The following is a 20,872-nucleotide window of genomic DNA, read 5'->3' as shown; positions in this document are numbered from 1 at the left end:
TCTGCACTCATACGTCCGTAAAACTCGCTAGTGTGACTCCAGCCTTATTCTGCTAAGTTATGGTAATCATGGGAGTCGGACCCACAAAGATCACATGTTAATGGCATACCTTCAGCATAGGCCATCAATGAAAACCCTTTTAAAGAGGACCTTTTCACTGAATTTTTGTTATTTATCGGAAACCCTCCTACAATTGTTGCTGCGCCACTGATACAGGAACAGTTTTTATTTTTCTTATGTGCCCCTCCGTTCCAAACGTATGCTCCGTGGTAATAAAGATTCAAATTTTAACTTTATCCACCTAGGTGTATAAAACAGAAGTTCTCTGTGGGCATTTGCTTTTTTGGACTCTGGCCAATCAAAACACAGCCGTGCCCAGAGAGAACTTCTGTGATATATGCCCATTGTTAAAGGGAAAATTTGTATAACTTTGAATCGGAGGGTCAAAGAAAAGAAAAAAGTTCTAGAATCAATGGAGCAGCGGCAATTGAACTGGTTTGTCTGTAATTGCAGTTCATGGTCAAGCTTTTCTATTAATCAATGTGTATATAAAAATTATATATGTTCTTTTTTTTATTTTGGAGTATAGAATATTCTGGGAGTAGAATGGACATGCTGCACATTAGGCACAATGAAGATTTCGGATATTGGCTCCTCAGTGCAGATCAACCTTTTGCTTTCTTATAATTGGTTGTGTCAATAATTGAGGTCTATTAACGAGTTTTAGAATAGCGGTTTGACTTTACTTCAAAATAATCCTTCAGAGAAGAGGCTTTTGGTCTTTTCTTGGGATCCTTCGACAACATCAACTTGATCATGGATTCCTTGAAATAGAAGAAAAAAATAGGAAAAAAACATGATAATCTGAAATTAATCTGAGAAATTAATATATTAAAACAAAAGGCTCCTGTTCACACATGGTCACACAAGAGATCAGTTATAAATTTTAATAAATTTGGATGTACATTAATAAAGTGAGAATTTAGTTTGCATCTTGGATATACTGTACCAAGATAAGATTGTGAAAGGCTCAGAGCCTGAGTCCGCACTGAGACATTCTGATTTTCTTTTTTCTGCTAGATGAGGAATTTTCATTGAAACCTTATGTGAATTTAAAAGGAACCTGTGACATGATTAATGCAGCCAAAATCCCAGAGAGAATTATTCCAGGGATAGGCTCCTGCATTTAGAAACATGCAATTTATACATTGAGGCACTGCAGTGTTTCAGTGTAAGCAACGTTGAAGAAGGTAAGACCAGGAATGAGATGACCAATCCTAGAAGTGTGTCCTCACCAACGCCTCCATGCCCTGTCAGCTAGACTGACAGATTTTTCCTTACACTGTGTGCAGAATTATTAGGCGAGTTGTATTTTAGAGGATTATTTTTATTATTGATCAACAACAATGTTCTCAATCAACCCAAAAGACTCATACATATCAAAGCTTAATATTTTTGGAAGTTGGAGTGGGGTTTTTTTTTTATTTGGCTATCTTAGGAGGATATCTGTTTGTGCAGGTAACTATTACTGTGCAGAATTATTAGGCAACTTAATAAAAACCAAATATATTCTCATCTCACTTGTTTATTTTCACCAGGTAAACCAATATAACTGCACAAAAATTAGAAATAAACATTTCTGACATACAAAAACAAAATCCCCAAAAATTTGTGACCAATATAGCCACTTTTCTTTATGATGACACTCAACAGCCTTCCATCCATAGATTCTGTCAGTTAATAGATCTGTTTACGATCAACATTGCATGCAGCAGCCACCACAGACTCCCAGACACTGTTCCGAGAGGTGTACTGTTTTCCCTCCCTGTAGATCTCACATTTTATGAGGGACCACAGGTTCTCTATGGGGTTTAGATCAGGTGAACAAGGGGGCCAAGTCATTATTTTTTCTTTTTTGAGACCTTTACTGGCCAGCCACGTTGTGGAATAGTTGGAGGCATGTGATGGAGCATTGTCCTGCATGAAAATCATGTTCTTCTTGAAAGATACCAACTTCTTCCTGTACCACTGCTTGAAGAAGTTGTCTTCCAGAAACTGGCAGTAGGTCTGGGAGTTGAGCTTCACTACATCCTCAACCCGAAAAGGTCCCACAAGTTCAACTTGGATGATACCAGCCCATACCAGTACCCCACCTCCACCTTGCTGGCATCTGAGTTGGAGTGGTGCTCTCTGCCCTTTACTGATCCAGCCTCTGGCCCATCCATCTGGCCCATGAAGAGTCACTCATTTCATCAGACCATAAAACCTTTGAAAAGTCAGTCTTAAGATATTTCTTGGGCCAGTCTTGAAGCTTTATCTTATATTTCTTGTTCAAAGGTGGTCGTTTTTCAGCCTTCCTTACCTTGGCCATGTCCCCGAGTATCGCTCACCTTGTGCTTTTTGTTACTCCATTAACGTTGCAGCTCTGAAATATGGCAAAACTGGTGGCAAATGACATCTTGCCAGCTTCACGCGTGGTTTTCCTCAATTCATGGGCAGTTATTTGCTACCCTGATGGCTATTTGCCATGAAACGCTTGACTGTTCGGTGATCACGCTTCAAAAGTTTGGCAATTTCAAGACTGCTGCATACCTCTCACAATTTTGGACTTTTCAGAGCCCGTCAAATCTCTCTTCTGACCCATTTTGCCAAAGGAAAGGAAGTTGCCTAATAATTAAAAGGAACCGGTCACCTCGAAGGTGAGCTAAGCCCACCGGCATCAAGGGCTTATCTACAGCATTCTGTAATGCTGTAGGTAAGCCCCAGATGTATCCTGAAAGATGAGAAAAAGAGGTTAGATTATCCTCACCCAGGGGCGGTCCCGCTGCGGTGGGCGTCGCAGTCCGGTCTGGGGCCTCCCATCTTCTTACGATGACGTCCTCTTCTTGTTTTCACTCTGCGGCTCCGGCGCAGGCGTACTTTGTCAGCCCTGTTGAGGGCAGAGCACAGTACTACAGTGCGCAGGCGCTCGGCCTCTCAGACCTTTCCCGGCGCCTGCGCACTGCAGTACTTTGCTCTGCCCTCAACAGGGCAGACAAAGTACGCCTGCACTGGAGCCGCAGCATGAAGACAAGAAGAGGAAGTCATCGCAAGAAGATGGGAGGCCCCAGACCGCAACGCCCATCGGACCCGGACCGCAGCGGGACCGCCCCTGGGTGAGTATAATCTAACCTCTTTTTCTCATCTTTCAGGATACATCGGAGGTTTCTCTACAGCTTTACAGAATGCTGTAGATAAGCCCCTGATGCCGGTGGACTTAGCTCACCTTCGATTTTGGGGGTGACATGTTCCCTTTAAGCACACCTTATATAGGGTTTTGATGTCATTAGACAACACCCCACCTCATTACAGAAATGCACATCACCTGATTTACTTAATTGGTAGTTGGGTCTCAAGCATGAACAGCTTGGAGTAGGACAACATGTATAAAAAGTGTCATGTGATTAAAATACAACTTGCCTAATAATTTTGCACACAGTGTGTACACAAACATACGGAGACCTGTCAGTCTAGCTGAGGTAATGGGAAGATTCCTCTTGACTAGTCATCTTGTCCCCAGTCACCCTCTCAACTAGGTTTTTCTCTGAAACACAGCATCATTTCAGAGTAAAACATTCATGTTTGTAATGAATGGAGCAGGTCTCTGATTCATGCTGTCTGTGGTTCAAGCAGCAGGAATCATGTGGTAATTTCCCTTTAAGTCATCATGGACATCTTAAAAACAGACTAGCGTAAAAAATGTACAGTATGCAATGAAAAGGTCCATGTAGCTAGCGCCCTTAAGCCTTGAAAAGTCTCCTTACTAGTAATGCACCTGACAGAAAACTGACATTTTTCAGTAATCTACCTTCCGTAAATAGTTCTCATACAATTTAGGGGGGATACAAAAACTATACAGTGGGTACAGAAAGTAATCAGACCCCTTTACATTTTTCATTCTTTGTTTCATTGCAGCCATTTGGTAAATTAAAAAAAAGTTAATTTTTTCACAATAACGTACACTCTGCACCCCATCTTGACTGAAAAAAACAAATGTAGAAATGTTTGCAAATTTATTAAAAAAGAAAAACTGAAATATCACATGGTCCTAAGTATTCAGACCCTTTGCTCAGACACTCATATTTAAGTCACATGCTGTCCATTTCCTTGTGATCCTACTTGAGATGGTTCTACTCCTTCATTTAAGTCCAGCTGTGTTTAATTAAACTGATAGGACTTGATTTGGAAAGGCACACACCTGTCTATAGAAGGCATCACAGCTCACAGTGCATGTCAGACCAAATGAGAATCATGAGGTCAAAGGAACTGGCCAAGGAGCTCAGAGACAAAATTATGGCAAGGCACAGATCTGACCAAGGTTACAACAGAATTTCTGCAGTACTCAAGGTTCCTAAGAGCACAGTGGCCTCCATAATCCTTAACCCCTTACTGACATCAGACGGAATAGTACATCCGATGTCAGTACCCCAGCTTTGATGAAGGCTCCGGCGGTGAGCCCGCATCAAAACCGGGACATGTCAGCTGCTTTGAACAGCTGACATGTGCCCGCAATAGGAGAGGGTGGAATCATGTTCTACCTGAGCCTATTAACTAGTTAAATGCTGCTGTCAAACTGACTGCTTCCGGCCATCGGGTTGGACATACGCGCACCGCTGACCCCTGTCACGTGTTTGGGGGTCATCGGGGCATCAGCATGACAACCAGAGGTCTCCTTGAGACCTCTATGGTTGTTGATGCCGGAATTGCAATGAGCGCCATCCTGTGGTCGGCGCTCATAGAAGTGCAGTAATTCTGCTACATAGAGGCGATCTGAGCATCGACTCTATGTAGCAGAGCCAATCAAGTTGTGGCAGCTTCTAATGCTTTTAAAAATATGAAAAAAATGAAAAAAACATAAAAGGTTAAATCACCCCCTTTTCGTCTCATTCACAATAAAAACAATAAAATAAAATCAAACCTACACATATTTGGTAGCGCCACGTTCAGAATCGCCCGAACTATCAATAAAAAAAAAGGATTAACATGATCGCTAAACGGCATAGCGAGAAAAAAAAATCTAAACCCCAGAATTATGCTTTTTTGGTAGCCGCGACATTGCATTAAAATGCAATAACGGGCGATCAAAAGAACGTATCTGCACAAAAGTGGTATCATTAAAAACGTTAGCTCGGCGCCCAAAAAATAAGCCTTCACTCAACCTGAGATCACAAAAAATGGAGACTCTACGTGTCTCGGAAAATTGCACAATTTTTTTTTACATTTTTTTTTTAGCATACATTGGAATTTTTTTTCATCACTTAGATAAAAAAGAACCTAGACATGTTTGGTGTCTATTAACTAATCATAACATGGAGAATCATAATGGCAGCCGAGTTTTAGCATTTAGCGAACCTAGCAAAAAAGCAAAACAAAAAACAAATGTGAGATTGTACTTTTTTGCAATTTCACCGCACTTGGAATTTTTTTTCCTTTTTTATGTACACGACATGCTAAAACCAATGGTGTTGTTCAAAAGTACAACTCATCCTGCAAAAAATAAGCCCTCACATGGCCATATTGACGGAAAAATAAAAAAGTTATTGCTCTGGAAGGAAGGGGAGCAAAAAACGAAAAGCTCCGGGGGTGAAGGGGTTAAATGGAAGAAGTTTGGGACCACCAGAAGTCTTCTTAGACCTGGCCGTCCAACCAAACTAAGCAATCATGGGAGAAGAGCCTTGGTGAGAGAGGTAAAGAGGAACCCTCACTGTGGCAGAGCTCCAGAGATGCAGTAGGGAGATGGGAGAAAGCTCCACAAAGTCAACTATCACTGCAGCCCTCCACCAGTTGGGCCTTTATGGCAGAGTGGCCCGACGGAAGCCTCTCTTCAGTGCAAGACATATAAAAGCCCGCATAGAATTTGCTAAAAAAAACTCATGAAGGACTCCTAGACTATGAGAAATAAGATTCTCTGGTCTGATGAGACGAACATAGACCTTTTTGGTGATAATTCTAAGTGGTATGTGTGGAGAAAACCAGGCACTGCTCATCACCTGCCCAATATAATCCCAACAATGAAACATAGTGGTGGCAGCATCATGCTATGGGGGTGTTCTTCAGCTGCAGGGACAGGACAACTGGTTGCCATTGAAGGAAACATGAATGCGGCCAAGTACAGAGATATCCTGGATGAAAACCTCTTCCAGAATGCTCTGGACCTCAGACTTGGCAGAAGGTTCACCTTCCAACAAGACAATGACCCTAAGCACACAGCTAAAATAACAAAGGAGTGGCTTCAGAACAACTCTGTGACCATTATTGACTGGCCCAGCCAGAGCCCTGACCTAAACCCAATTGAGCATCTCTGGAGAGACCTGAAAATGGCTGTCCACCAACGTTCACCATCCAACCTGATGGAACTGGAGAGGATCTGCAAGGAAGAATGGCCGAGGATCCCCAAATTTAGGTGTGAAAAACTTGTTGCATCATTCCCAAGAAGACTCATGGCTGTACTAGCTCTAAAGGTGCTTCTACTCAATACGGAGCAAAGGGTTTGAATACTTATGATCATGTGATATTTTGGATTTTCTTTTTTAATAAATTTGCAAATATGTCTACAATTCAGTTTTTTTCAGTCAAGATGGGATGCAGAGTGTACATTAATGAGAACAAAAATTAACTTTTTTGAATTTACCAAATGGCTGCAATGAAACAAAGAATGAAAAATTTAAAGGGGTCTGAATACTTTCCGTATCCACTGTATATACAGTTGCTTCTCACAAAATTAGAATATCATCAAAAAGTTAATTTATTTCAGTTCTTCAATACAAAAAGTGAAACATATATTATATAGAGCAGACCTGGGCAAAGTGAGACCTGCGGACCACATCCGGCCCTCTGGCTGCATAGTGCCAGCCCACAAGCTGTCTCCATCTGCGCCGCGCCACTGACAGGGAGAGAGGCAGAGCACCGGGGAACGGGACTGAGGCGAGTATGTGGTGTTCTTTTTTTTTTTCATGTGTATGGGATGTTTGGGTGGGCATGGGGAGACTATTGAGGTGACATGCTGCACATTGTGCTGCACATGGGGGTGACATGGTGCTGCATATGGGGGTGACATGGTGCTGCATATGGGGGTGACATGCTGCTGCAAATGGTGCTGCAGATGGAGTGACATGCTGCTGCACATGGGGGTGACATGCTGATGCACATGGTGCTGCAGATGGAGTGACATGATGCACATGGGGGTGACATGCTGCTGCACATGGGGGTGACATGCTGATGCACATGATGCTGCACATGGGGGTGACATGTTGCTGCACATGGGGGTGACATGCTGATGCACATGGTGCTGCAGATGGAGTGACATGCTGCACATGGGGGTGACATGCTGCTGCACATGGGGGTGACATGGTGTTGCACATGCTGCTGCACATAGGGGTGTCATGGTGCTACACATGCTGCTGCACATGGGAGTGACATGATGCTGCACATACAGCTGCACATGGGGTGAAATGGTGCTGCACATGCAGCTGCACATGGGGTGAAATGGTGCACAGGGTGCTGCATATGGAGGTGACATGCTACACATGGCGCTTCATATGGGGTGACATGCTGCAGATGGTGCTGCATATGGGGGTGACATGGTGCTGCATATGGAGGTGACATGTGCATGGTGCTGCATATGGAAGCGACATGCTGCACATGGTGCTGCATATGGGGGTGATATGCTGTACATGGGGAGGCTATGGGGGTGACATGCTGCACATGGGGAGGCTACGGGGGTGACATGCAGTGTATATGGGAAGGCTGTGCAGGGCTCATGCAGTGTATATAGGGAGGCTGTGTGGGGCTCATTCAGTATACGGGGAGGCTGTGTGGGGCTCATGCCGAGTGTATAGGAAGGCTGTGTGGGGCTCTTCCCATATATAGGGAGGCTGTATGGGGCTCATGCCGCATATGGGGGAGGCTGTGTGGGGCTCATGCCGCTTATAAGGGGCTGTTGGGGGGGCTCAAACGATATACAGAAGGGGCTGGTATTCGGGTTCAAACGATATATAGGGGGATGTCAGCATACTTAATTCTGCTCAATATTAAGTAATACAATTAATATTAATTTAATTATCAATAATATAATAATTATAATATATCCATATTAATATTGAGCAGAATTAATTTCGACCTATTGGTTTGGTCCACCACAACAGTCACGGTCTCTCATGTGGCCCCTCAGAAAAATTGTTTGCCCACCCCTGATATAGAGTCATTACAAACAGAGTGATCTATTTCAAGTGTTTATTTCTGTTAATGCTGATGATTTTGGCTTACAGCCAATGAAAACCCAAAAATCATTATCTTATTAAATTAGAATATATAACAAATAACACCTGCAAAGGCTTCCTAAGCTAAGGTTCCTTAGTCTATTTCCGGAGGCTCCACAATCATGGAGAAGACTGCTGACTTGACAGATGTCCAGAAGGCAGTCATTGACACACTCCTCAAGGAGGGTAAGCCACAAAAGGTCATTGCTAAAGAAGCTGGCTGTTCACAGAGTGCTGTATCCAAGCATATTAATGGAAAGCTGAGTGGAAGGAAAAAGTGTGGTAGAAAAAGGTGCACAAGCAAACGGGATAACCGCAGCCTTGAAAGGATTGTTAAGAAAAAGCCATTCAAAAATTTGGGGGAGATTCACAAGGAGTGGACAACTGCTGGAGTCATTGCTTCCAGAGCCACCACACACAGACGTATCCAGGACATGGGCTACAACTGTCGCATTCCTTGTGTCAAGCCACTCATGACCAATAGACAACGCCAGAAGTATCTTACTTGGGCCAAAGAGAAAAATAACTGGACTGTTGCTCAGTGGTCCAAGGTGTTGTTTTCAGATGAAAGTAAATTTTGCATTTCATTTGGAAATCAAGGTCCCAGAGTCTGGAGGAACAGTGGAGAGGCCACAATCCAAGCTGCTTGAAGTCTAGTGTGAAGTTTCCTCAATGATGGTTTGGGAGCCATGTCATCTGCTGGTGTAGGTCCACTGTGTTTTATCAAGACCAAAGTCAGCGCAGTTGTCTACCAATTTTAGAGCACTTCATGCTTCCCTCTGCCAACAAGCTTTTTGGAGATGGAAATTTAATTCTCCAGCAGGACTTGGCACCTGTTCACACTGCCAAAAGTATCAATACCTGGTTTAAAAACAACAGTATCAGTGTGCTTGATTGGCCAGCAAACTCACCTGACCTTAACCCCATAGAGAATCTATGGGGTATTGTCAAGAGGAAGATGAGAGACACCAGACCCAACAATGGAGATGAGCTAAAGGCTGCTATCAAAGCAACCTGGGCTTCCATAATCAGCAGTGTCACAGGCTGATCGCCTCCATGCCACGGCTGTTATGGCTGGCAATCAGGCAACACAGCGTGCAGTAATCAGCGCACATACAGAGATCTGGCAATAACCAAAAACAATAGGACGAGCTCTGAGACGTGGAATCTCTGTAGACTGCAGTACCTGATCTATCCTCACACAACTATAAGCAGCAGTGGATTGCGCCTATCAACTACCTATGCAACTCGGCACTGCCTGAGGAGCTGACTAGCCTGAAGATAGAAATACAAGCCTGACTTACCTCAGAGAAATACCCCAAAGGAATAGGCAGCCCCCCACATATAATGACTGTTAGCAAGATGAAAAGACAAACGTAGGAATGAAATAGATTCAGCAAAGTGAGGCCCGATATTCTAGACAGAGCGAGGATAGCAAAGAGAACTATGCAGTCTACAAAAAACCCTAAAACGAAAACCACGCAAAGGGGCAAAAAGACCCACCGTGCCGAACTAACAGCACGGCGGTGCACCCCTTTGCTTCTCAGAGCTTCCAGCAAAAGTTAATAGCAAGCTGGACAGAAAAAACAGAAAACAAACTAGAAGCACTTATCTAGCAGAGCAGCAGGCCCAAGGAAAGATGCAGTAGCTCAGATCCAACACTGGAACATTGACAAGGAGCAAGGAAGACAGACTCAGGTGGAGCTAAATAGCAAGGCAGCCAACGAGCTCACCAAAACACCTGAGGGAGGAAGCCCAGAGACTGCAATACCACTTGTGACCACAGAAGTGAACTCAGCCACAGAATTCACAACAGTACCCCCCCCTTGAGGAGGGGTCACCGAACCCTCACCAGAACCCCCAGGCCGACCAGGATGAGCCACATGAAAGGCACGAACAAGATCTGGGGCATGGACATCAGAGGCAAAAACCCAGGAATTATCTTCCTGAGCATAACCCTTCCATTTGACCAGATACTGGAGTTTCCGTCTAGAGACACGAGAATCCAAAATCTTCTCCACAATATACTCCAATTCCCCCTCCACCAAAACAGGGGCAGGAGGCTCCACAGATGGAACCATAGGTGCCACGTATCTCCTCAACAACGACCTATGGAATACATTATGTATGGAAAAGGAGTCTGGGAGGGTCAGACGAAAAGACACCGGATTGAGAATCTCAGAAATCCTATACGGACCAATAAAACGAGGTTTAAATTTAGGAGAGGAAACCTTCATAGGTATATGACGAGAAGATAACCAAACCAGATCCCCAACACGAAGTCGGGGTCCCACACGGCGTCTGCGATTAGCGAAAAGCTGAGCCTTCTCCTGGGACAAGGTCAAATTGTCCACTACCTGAGTCCAGATCTGCTGCAACCTGTCCACCACATAATCCACACCAGGACAGTCCGAAGACTCAACCTGTCCTGAAGAGAAACGAGGATGGAACCCAGAATTGCAGAAAAATGGAGAGACCAAGGTAGCCGAGCTGGCCCGATTATTAAGGGCGAACTCAGCCAACGGCAAAAATGACACCCAATCATCCTGGTCAGCGGAAACAAAACATCTCAGATATGTTTCCAAGGTCTGATTGGTTCGTTCGGTCTGGCCATTAGTCTGAGGATGGAAGGCCGAGGAAAAAGATAGGTCAATGCCCATCCTACCACAAAAGGCTCGCCAGAACCTCGAGACAAACTGGGAACCTCTGTCAGAAACAATATTCTCAGGAATGCCATGTAAACGAACCACATGCTGGAAGAACAAAGGCACCAAATCAGAGGAGGAAGGCAATTTAACCAAGGGCACCAGATGGACCATTTTAGAAAAGCGATCACAGACCACCCAAATGACCGACATTTTTTGAGAAACGGGAAGGTCAGAAATGAAATCCATCGAAATATGTGTCCAAGGCCTCTTCGGGACCGGCAAGGGCAAAAGCAACCCACTGGCACGTGAACAGCAGGGCTTAGCCCTAGCACAAATTCCACAGGACTGCACAAAAGCACGCACATCCCGTGACAGAGATGGCCACCAGAAGGATCTAGCAACCAACTCCCTGGTACCAAAGATTCCTGGATGACCGGCCAGCACCGAACAATGAAGTTCAGAGATAACTTTACTAGTCCACCTATCAGGGACGAACAGTTTCTCGGCCGGACAACGATCAGGTTTATTAGCCTGAAATTTCTGCAACACTCTCCGCAAATCAGGGGAGATGGCAGACACAATGACTCCTTCCTTGAGGATACTCGCCGGCTCAGATAACCCCGGAGAGTCGGGCACAAAACTCCTAGACAGAGCATCCGCCTTCACATTTTTAGAGCCCGGAAGGTATGAAATCACAAAATCAAAACGAGCAAAAAATAACGACCAACGGGCCTGTCTAGGATTCAAGCGCTTGGCAGACTCAAGATAAGTAAGGTTCTTATGATCAGTCAATACCACCACGCGATGCTTAGCACCCTCAAGCCAATGACGCCACTCCTCGAATGCCCACTTCATGGCCAGCAACTCTCGGTTGCCCACATCATAATTACGCTCAGCAGCAGAAAATTTCCTGGAAAAGAAAGCACATGGTTTGAACACTGAGCAACCAGAACCTCTCTGTGAGAAAACCGCCCCTGCACCAATCTCAGAAGCATCAACCTCGACCTGGAACGGAAGAGAAACATCAGGTTGACACAACACAGGGGCACAGCAAAAACGACGCTTCAACTCCTGAAAAGCTTCCACGGCAGCAGAAGACCAATTAACCAAATCAGCACCCTTCTTGGTCAAATCGGTCAATGGTCTGGCAATGCTAGAAAAATTACAGATGAAGCGACGATAAAAATTAGCAAAGCCCAGGAATTTCTGCAGACTTTTTAGAGATGTCGGCTGAGTCCAATCCTGGATGGCCTGAACCTTAACCGGATCCATCTCGATAGTAGAAGGGGAAAAGATGAACCCCAAAAATGAAACTTTCTGCACACCGAAGAGACACTTTGATCCCTTCACGAACAAGGAATTAGCACGCAGTACCTGGAAAACCATTCTGACTTGCTTCACATGAGACTCCCAATCATCTGAGAAGATCAAAATGTCATCCAAGTAAACAATCAAGAATTTATCCAGATACTCACGGAAAATGTCATGCATAAAAGACTGAAAAACAGATGGAGCATTGGCAAGTCCGAACGGCATCACCAGATACTCAAAATGACCCTCGGGCGTATTAAATGCCGTTTTCCATTCATCTCCCTGCCTGATTCTCACCAGATTATACGCACCACGAAGATCAATCTTAGTAAACCAACTAGCCCCCTTAATCCGAGCAAACAAGTCAGAAATCAATGGCAAGGGATACTGAAACCTAACAGTGATCTTATTAAGAAGGCGGTAATCAATACACGGTCTTAGCGAACCATCCTTCTTGGCTACAAAAAAGAACCCTGCTCCCAATGGTGACGACGATGGGCGAATATGTCCCTTCTCCAGGGACTCCTTCACATAACTGCGCATAGCGGTGTGTTCAGGTACGGACAAATTAAATAAACGACCCTTAGGGAATTTACTACCAGGAATCAAATCGATAGCACAATCACAATTCCTATGCGGAGGTAGGGCATCAGACTTGGACTCTTCAAATACATCCTGAAAGTCCGACAAGAACTCTGGGATGTCAGAAGGAATGGATGACGAAATAGACAAAAATGGAACATCACCATGTACTCCCTGACAACCCCAGCTGGTTACCGACATAGAGTTCCAATCCAATACTGGATTATGGGTTTGTAGCCATGGCAACCCCAACACGACCACATCATGCAAATTATGCAGTACCAAAAAGCGAATAACTTCCTGATGTGCAGGAGCCATGCACATGGTCAGCTGGGCCCAGTACTGAGGCTTATTCTTGGCCAAAGGTGTAGCATCAATTCCTCTCAACGGAATAGGACACCGCAAAGGCTCCAAGAAAAATCCACAACGTTTAGCATAATCCAAATCCATCAGATTCAGGGCAGCGCCTGAATCCACAAACGCCATGACAGAATATGATGACAAAGAGCACATTAAGGTAATGGACAAAAGGAATTTGGACTGTACAGTACCAATAACGGCAGAGCTATCGAACCGCCTAGTGCGTTTAGGACAATTAGAAATAGCATGAGTAGAATCACCACAATAGAAACACAGTCTGTTCAGACGTCTGTGTTCGTGCCGTTCTACTTTAGTCATAGTCCTGTCGCACTGCATAGGCTCAGGCTTACTCTCAGACAATACCGCCAGATGGTGCACAGATTTACGCTCGCGCAAGCGACGACCGATCTGAATGGCCAAGGACATAGACTCATTCAAACCAGCAGGCATAGGAAATCCCACCATTACATCCTTAAGAGCTTCAGAGAGACCCTTTCTGAACAAAGCCGCTAGTGCAGATTCATTCCACAGAGTGAGTACTGACCATTTCCTAAATTTCTGACAATATACTTCTACATCATCCTGACCCTGGCATAAAGCCAGCAGATTTTTCTCAGCTTGATCCACTGAATTAGGCTCATCGTAAAGCAATCCCAGCGCCTGGAAAAATGCATCAACATTACTCAATGCAGAATCTCCTGGTGCAAGAGAAAACGCCCAGTCCTGTGGGTCGCCGCGCAAAAAAGAAATAATAATCAAAACCTGTTGAATAGGATTACCAGAAGAATGAGGTTTCAAGGCCAAAAATAGCTTACAATTATTTCTGAAGCTCAGGAACTTAGTTCTGTCACCAAAAAACAAATCAGGAATCGGAATTCTTGGTTCTAGCATCGATTTCTGATCAATAGTATCTTGAATCTTTTGTACATTTACAACGAGATTATCCATTGAGGAGCACAGAGCCTGAATATCCATGTCCACAGCTGTGTCCTGAAGCACTCTAATGTCTAGGGGAAAAAAAAGACTGAAGACAGAGCTAAGAAAAAAAAATGATGTCAGGATTTATTTTTTCCCTCTATTGGAAATCATTGAAGGGCTCCTTGTACTGTTATGGCTGGCAATCAGGCAACACAGCGTGCAGTAATCAGCGCACATACAGAGATCTGGCAATAACCAAAAACAATAGGACGAGCTCTGAGACGTGGAATCTCTGTAGACTGCAGTACCTGATCTATCCTCACACAACTATAAGCAGCAGTGGATTGCGCCTATCAACTACCTATGCAACTCGGCACTGCCTGAGGAGCTGACTAGCCTGAAGATAGAAATACAAGCCTGACTTACCTCAGAGAAATACCCCAAAGGAATAGGCAGCCCCCCACATATAATGACTGTTAGCAAGATGAAAAGACAAACGTAGGAATGAAATAGATTCAGCAAAGTGAGGCCCGATATTCTAGACAGAGCGAGGATAGCAAGAGAACTATGCAGTCTACAAAAAACCCTAAAACGAAAACCACGCAAAGGGGCAAAAAGACCCACCGTGCCGAACTAACAGCACGGCGGTGCACCCCTTTGCTTCTCAGAGCTTCCAGCAAAAGTTAATAGCAAGCTGGACAGAAAAAACAGAAAACAAACTAGAAGCACTTATCTAGCAGAGCAGCAGGCCCAAGGAAAGATGCAGTAGCTCAGATCCAACACTGGAACATTGACAAGGAGCAAGGAAGACAGACTCAGGTGGAGCTAAATAGCAAGGCAGCCAACGAGCTCACCAAAACACCTGAGGGAGGAAGCCCAGAGACTGCAATACCACTTGTGACCACAGAAGTGAACTCAGCCACAGAATTCACAACACACGGCGCATTGATGCAGTTCTTGATGCAAAAGGAGCCTCGACCAAGTATTGAGTGCATTTACTGAACATACATTTCAGTAGGCCAACATTTCGGATTTTAAAATCATTTTTCAAGCTGGTGTTATAAAGTATTCTGATTTACTGAGATAATACTAATGATAATGATTCTATAGCCATAATCATCAACATTAACAGAAATAAACACTTGAAATAGATCACTCTGTTTGTAATGACTCTATATAATACCGTATATGAGTTTCACCTCTTGTATTGAAGAACAGAAATAAATTAACTTTTGATGATATTCTAATTTTGTGAGACACACCTGTATATCTATCTATCTATCTATCTATCTATCTATATATATATATATATATACACACACACACATACACAATTGTCTAAGGGGCACTTCCGTCTGTCTGTCTGTCGCGGAATTTCCGGGTCGCTGATTGGTCGCGACCAATCAGCGACAGGCACAGTCCGGCCGCGAATTGGCCCCTCCAGTCAGTGCCCCCTCCATACTCCCCTCCAGTCAGGGGCCACATAGGGTTTTAGCAGTCAGTTAAACGGAGTGCGTTACACCGCGGCATAATGCGGTGTAACGCAGTCCGTTAACGCTGCTATTAACCCTGTGTGACCAACTTTTTACTATTGATGCTGCCTATGCAGCATCAATAGTAAAAACATATAATGTTAAAAATAGTAAAAAAAAAAAAAAAAAGTAAAAAATCATTATATTCTCACCTTCCGGCGCCTTTCCTGCTCTTCGCGACGCTCCGGTCCCAAGAATGCATTTCGGCAATGACCGGAGATGACATAGCGGTCTCGCGAGATGATGACGTAGCGGTCTCGTGAGACCGCTACATCATCACGTGTTATTGCCGCAATGCATTCTTGGGACCGGAGCGAACATGGATATGGTGCCCACATTTCTATATACTACGTGGGCTGTGTTAGATACTACGTGGGCTGTGATATATACTACATCTCTGTGCTATATACTACGTGGGCTGAGCTATATACTACGTGGCTGTGCAATATACTGCGTGGCTGGGCAATATACCACGTGGCTGTGTTATACATGTTATATACTATGTGGGCTGTGTTATATACTACGTGGGCTGTGTTATATACTATGTGGCTGTGTTATATACTGCGTGGCTGGACAATATACCATGTGGCTGTGCTATATACTACGTGGCTGTGTTATATACTACGTGGGCTTTGTTACATACTGCATGGGCTGTCCTATATACTACATGGGCTGTGCTATATACTACTACACATATTCTAGAATACCCAATGCGTTAGAATCGGGCCACCATCAGTCTTGTCCAGGAACTTTCACCCCTATTCATTAAGACTGGCATTTTTTTTACACCAGTCTTAACTAAGGGCATGCAGTGATAAGAGGTACACTCCATTTAATTAATTTGGCACATCTGATCAGTGGCGTGCACCTTGCCAGAAATGTACTCCATTCACTGCCTGGATATTATTGGATCATCGTAATCAAATACCAAAGAAAAAACAAATTCACAGAATATCACCAAATTAGAATTACCACTTAATAAAACTTAACTTTTAATACTCTTATAAAATGTGCATAATAGCACCATAAAAATATCACCCCAACACAAAGTCTGTATTAAATAATATGAGTTAAGGAAACAGGAGAGAGCAATCCCTATTATATAGCTATTGTCTCCCTACCTACCAGCGGAGGTTGGCACCCTCAATCCTACGCATTGGCAGCCCCACTCATCAGCGGCTATAGTATAATAGGGTGCAAAGGTTTTTAGTAAGGTACCATATGTAATCAGGTCAACGTGATAACCTACTTCTGATATACCATATGGTACGTGAAATTTATCAGAGAGAGTTTAAGCCAAAAAACAGTTAATAAATAAAATAAATAAAAGACAATAGCTATATAATAGGGATTGCTCTCCCCAGTTTCCTTCACTCATATCATTTAATACAGACTGTGTTGGGGTGAAATTTTTGTGGTGCTATTATGCACATTTTATTATAGTATTAAAACTCCAGTTTCGGCCGGGAGTAACATTTCTGGTGTAAGAAATGCCAACACTTTTTATATATTTGATAGGTAGGCGTAGCCATATCCCATCCCTGCTCCACCCATTTTAGCAGAGCAGCTTGAAACTCGCTTGAAGAAGCCAATAATCCTACAGTTTTACATAACTCCATGTTGTGCAAAAATGTTGTGACTATTTAAAGTGTTGTACACCAGTTTTCTTGCATAAACAGTTTAATTTATCGGAACTTTGTTTTGAATTGTACCCACTTAAAAATGTAAAGTACAAAAGGAAAAAAATACATTTGTTTGTGATAAAATTGCAGACCAAGATTAAAGGGAATCTGTCAGTAGAATCAACACTCCTAAGCCATGTTTATGGGCATGCAGGTCATAGGAAGCTGAATAACATGATACCTTGATATTTGCCATCCGATGTCTTAATCCAGAGAAATCCATTTTTTTCTTATATGCACGTGAGCCATTGAGATCTATGGGCAGGGCATAGATCTCCCTGAGAATCTGCCTCCAAAACTTATTTTAAATGAAAGGGTGTGTTACTAGTTTCAGGAATGTAATGACTACAGTCTGCTCTCAAAATCACACACAGCTCTGCAGTAAGATCAGAGCTAACACAGCTCCAGCAGAGCTAGTGCAGTAGAGCAATGCAAACAGTACAGCAGAAGTGGACTTGGTCTCATTACAAAGAGAACAAATATATCTACAAGTGTCCTCTCACAGTGATTCAGCTTCCATCTCACAGGCAGCCAGTGTGTAGGAAGGGCAGTAGAACATAGCACTGTGACAGCATTGTGAGAAGACAACTGCAAATTTGTTTGTTGTGTTTGAAATGGGACAAGGTTCCACACTACTGTACTGTTTTAGTTATAATCAGGCACAGATCTACATCAGAGCTGACAGCACTATGAGAGGACAAATGCTGCTGCAAATGTTTCTAATGAGATAAAGTTCACTTCTCCTGTGTCAGCTCTGCTGTACTCTGTCAGCTCTGCTGTACTCTGTCAGCTCTGCTGTACTCTGTCAGCTCTGATCTCACTGCAGAGCTGTGTGATTATGACAACAAAGTGTCAGTGATGACTTGCATCACACTGTAAACTACTATCTTAATTTATAATAATCTCTGGGGGCAGATTCTCATGCAGATCAGTGTCCGGCCCATAGATCTTAACAGCTAATATAAGAACGTGGTATTCTCTGGAATAAGACATTGGATCGTAGATATCAAGGTATCGTTATTAGTGATGAGCGAGTATACTCGTTGCTCGGGTGATCTCTGAGTATTTATGACTGCCGGGAGATATCATTTTCCTTGCCACAGATGAATGATTTGCAGCTACTAGCCAGCTTGATTACATGTGGAGATTCCCTAGCAACCAGGCAACCCCCACATGTACTCAGGCTGTAAATTACGCAGCTGAGTCAACAAAAACTAAATCTCCCAGCAGTCACAAATACTCGGAGATCACCCGAGCGTGCTCAGGGAAACCTGAGCAACGAGTATACTCGTTCATCACTAATTGTTATGTTCAACTTTCTAGGACCTACATGTCCATACAGATACAGACGGCTTAGGACGGTGAAGCCTGCAGAGCAGTTCCCCTACAATTCCCAGGTGGCATTTCTCACAATTTTTATAAAAATTGACACTAATGCAATCATCATACTATACCTCAGAGGGATACTGTTGTACAAATTTTGGGGGCAATTCAGCATTTCTCAATTTCTCCCATTCCTAAACACAAACATATCTTTTATTAGTACCATAAACTTCACAACCGGCAATACACAGGAAACCACTGATCTTTAATTCATTACAACTGATGTTTCTAGATCTCTACAGCAAAATCCCTCATAGCAATTTAAAGGAGTTGTCTCATGATGAAAATCTCTCTCCATATGGACATGTCAGGGTATGGTCACACGTTAATTTGGTGCAGAAATTTCTGCATCATTTGGCAGGAACAACTCTGGAAAAAAACACGTGTTTTTGCTGCATTTTCTATGTGCGTTTTTGATTCTGATTTTTCCCCACTCATTAGTATGAGTGAAATCTGCAGCAAAAATGCTGAAAGAATTGACATGCTGCAGATGTAAGTCACAAATAAGTAACCTGTGCACGAGACTTCAGGATTCTCATTCACTCCGTTGACATCAGGAAACCCTTCGGCTATGTGCACACGTTGCGGATTTTGCTGCGGATTCGCAGCAGTTTTCCATCAGGTTTACAGTACCATGTAAACCAATGGAAAACCAAATCCACTGTGCCCATGATGCAGAAAATACCACACAGAAACGCTGCGTTATATTTTCCGCGGCTTGTCAGTTCTTTGTGTGGATTCCGCAGCGGTTTACACCTGCTCCACAATAGGAATCCGCAGGTGTCAAACCGCAGGTGAAATCCGCACAAAACCCGCAGTAATTCCGTGGGAAATCCGCAATAAATCCGCAGGTAAAACGCAGTGCGTTTTACCTGTGGATTTTGCAAAACCGGTGAGGAAAAATCCGCACACGATTCCGCAACGTGGGCACATAGCCTTCAGGTTTTGTGACAAATCTGCACTGAAAAAAAAATGCAGCAAAAACGCACCGTGTGCACACAGCCTTAGGTTATGTGCACACGTTGCGAATTTGCCTGCGGATCCGCAGCGGATTGGCCGCTGCGAATTCGCAGCAGTTTTCCATCCGGTTTACAGTACCATGTAAACCTATGGAAAACCAAATCCGCTGTGCCCATGGTGCGAAAAATAACACGCGGAAATGATGCGTTGTATTTTCTGCAGCATGTCAATTCTTTTTGCAGATTCCACAGCGATTTACACCTGTTCCTTTACAGGAATCTGCAGATGGTAAAATGCAGGTGAAATCCGCACAAACAACGCTGGTAATTTTGGAACGCTGAGAGAAAAAATCCGCACAGAAATCCGCAACGTGTGCACATAGCCTTACAGTGGACCCACATCTGCTAGTTAGCTTAACACAGAAAGAAAGGGCATATTCTTAGTATACAGTATATCACAAAAGTGAGTACACCCTTCATTTTTGGAAATATTTTATTATATCTTTTCATAGAACACTGAAGATATGACACTTTGATACAATGTACAGTAGTCAGTGTACAGCTGGTATAACAGTGTAAATTTGGAGTGCTCTATAAATAACTCAACACACAGCCATTAATCTCTAAACTGCAGGCAACAAATGTGAGTATACCCCTAAGTGAAAATGGCCAAATTGTGCCCATAGTGTCAATATTTTCTGTGGCTACCATATTTTCAAGCACTGCTTTAACTCTCTTGGTCATGGAGTTCACTAGAGCTTTACAGGCTGCCGCCGGAATTCTCTTCCACTCCTCCATGATGATATAACGGAAGAGGTGGATGTTAGAGATCTTGCACTCCTCCACCTTCCATTTGAGGATGCCCCACAGATGCTCAGTAAGGTTTAGGTCTGGAGACATGCTCGGCCAGTCCAGCACCTTTACGCTCAGTTTCTTTACCAAGGTACGGTAGTCGTCTTCTTGGATGTGCGCTTGGGGTCGTTATGTTGGAATACTGCCCTGCAGTCCAATTTCTGAAGGCAGGGGATCATGATCTGCTTCAGTATGTCACAGTAGATGTTGGCATTAATGGTTCCCTCAATGAACTGTATCTCCCCACAGCTGGCAACACTCATGCAGCCCCAAACCATGACACTCCCATCACCATGTTTGACTGTAGGAAAGACACACTTGTCTTTGTACTTCTCACCTGGTTGCAGA

General features: G+C 43.7%; 1 protein-coding gene across 1 annotated transcript in view; it reads right to left on the bottom strand.

Moving 5' to 3' along the window:
* Positions 1-572: 572 nt before the first annotated feature.
* LOC138681523 (interferon-induced, double-stranded RNA-activated protein kinase-like) overlaps positions 573-20,872 on the bottom strand; it is a 167,733-nt gene continuing 147,433 nt past the window's right edge. Inside the window, exons 19-20 of the mRNA XM_069769100.1 lie at positions 18,785-18,847; positions 573-824 (exon numbers count right to left, since the gene is read on the bottom strand). Coding sequence (XP_069625201.1) covers positions 714-824; positions 18,785-18,847 — 174 coding nt within the window. The 3' untranslated portion in view covers positions 573-713. The remainder of the gene's footprint in view (positions 825-18,784; positions 18,848-20,872) is intronic.

The sequence above is a fragment of the Ranitomeya imitator genome, chromosome 5 (genome assembly GCF_032444005.1).
Source record: "Ranitomeya imitator isolate aRanImi1 chromosome 5, aRanImi1.pri, whole genome shotgun sequence".
NCBI classification, from domain to species: Eukaryota; Metazoa; Chordata; class Amphibia; order Anura; family Dendrobatidae; genus Ranitomeya; species Ranitomeya imitator.
The sequence above is the reverse complement of the archived record's forward strand: the minus strand, read 5'-3'. Positions and strand labels throughout refer to the sequence as shown.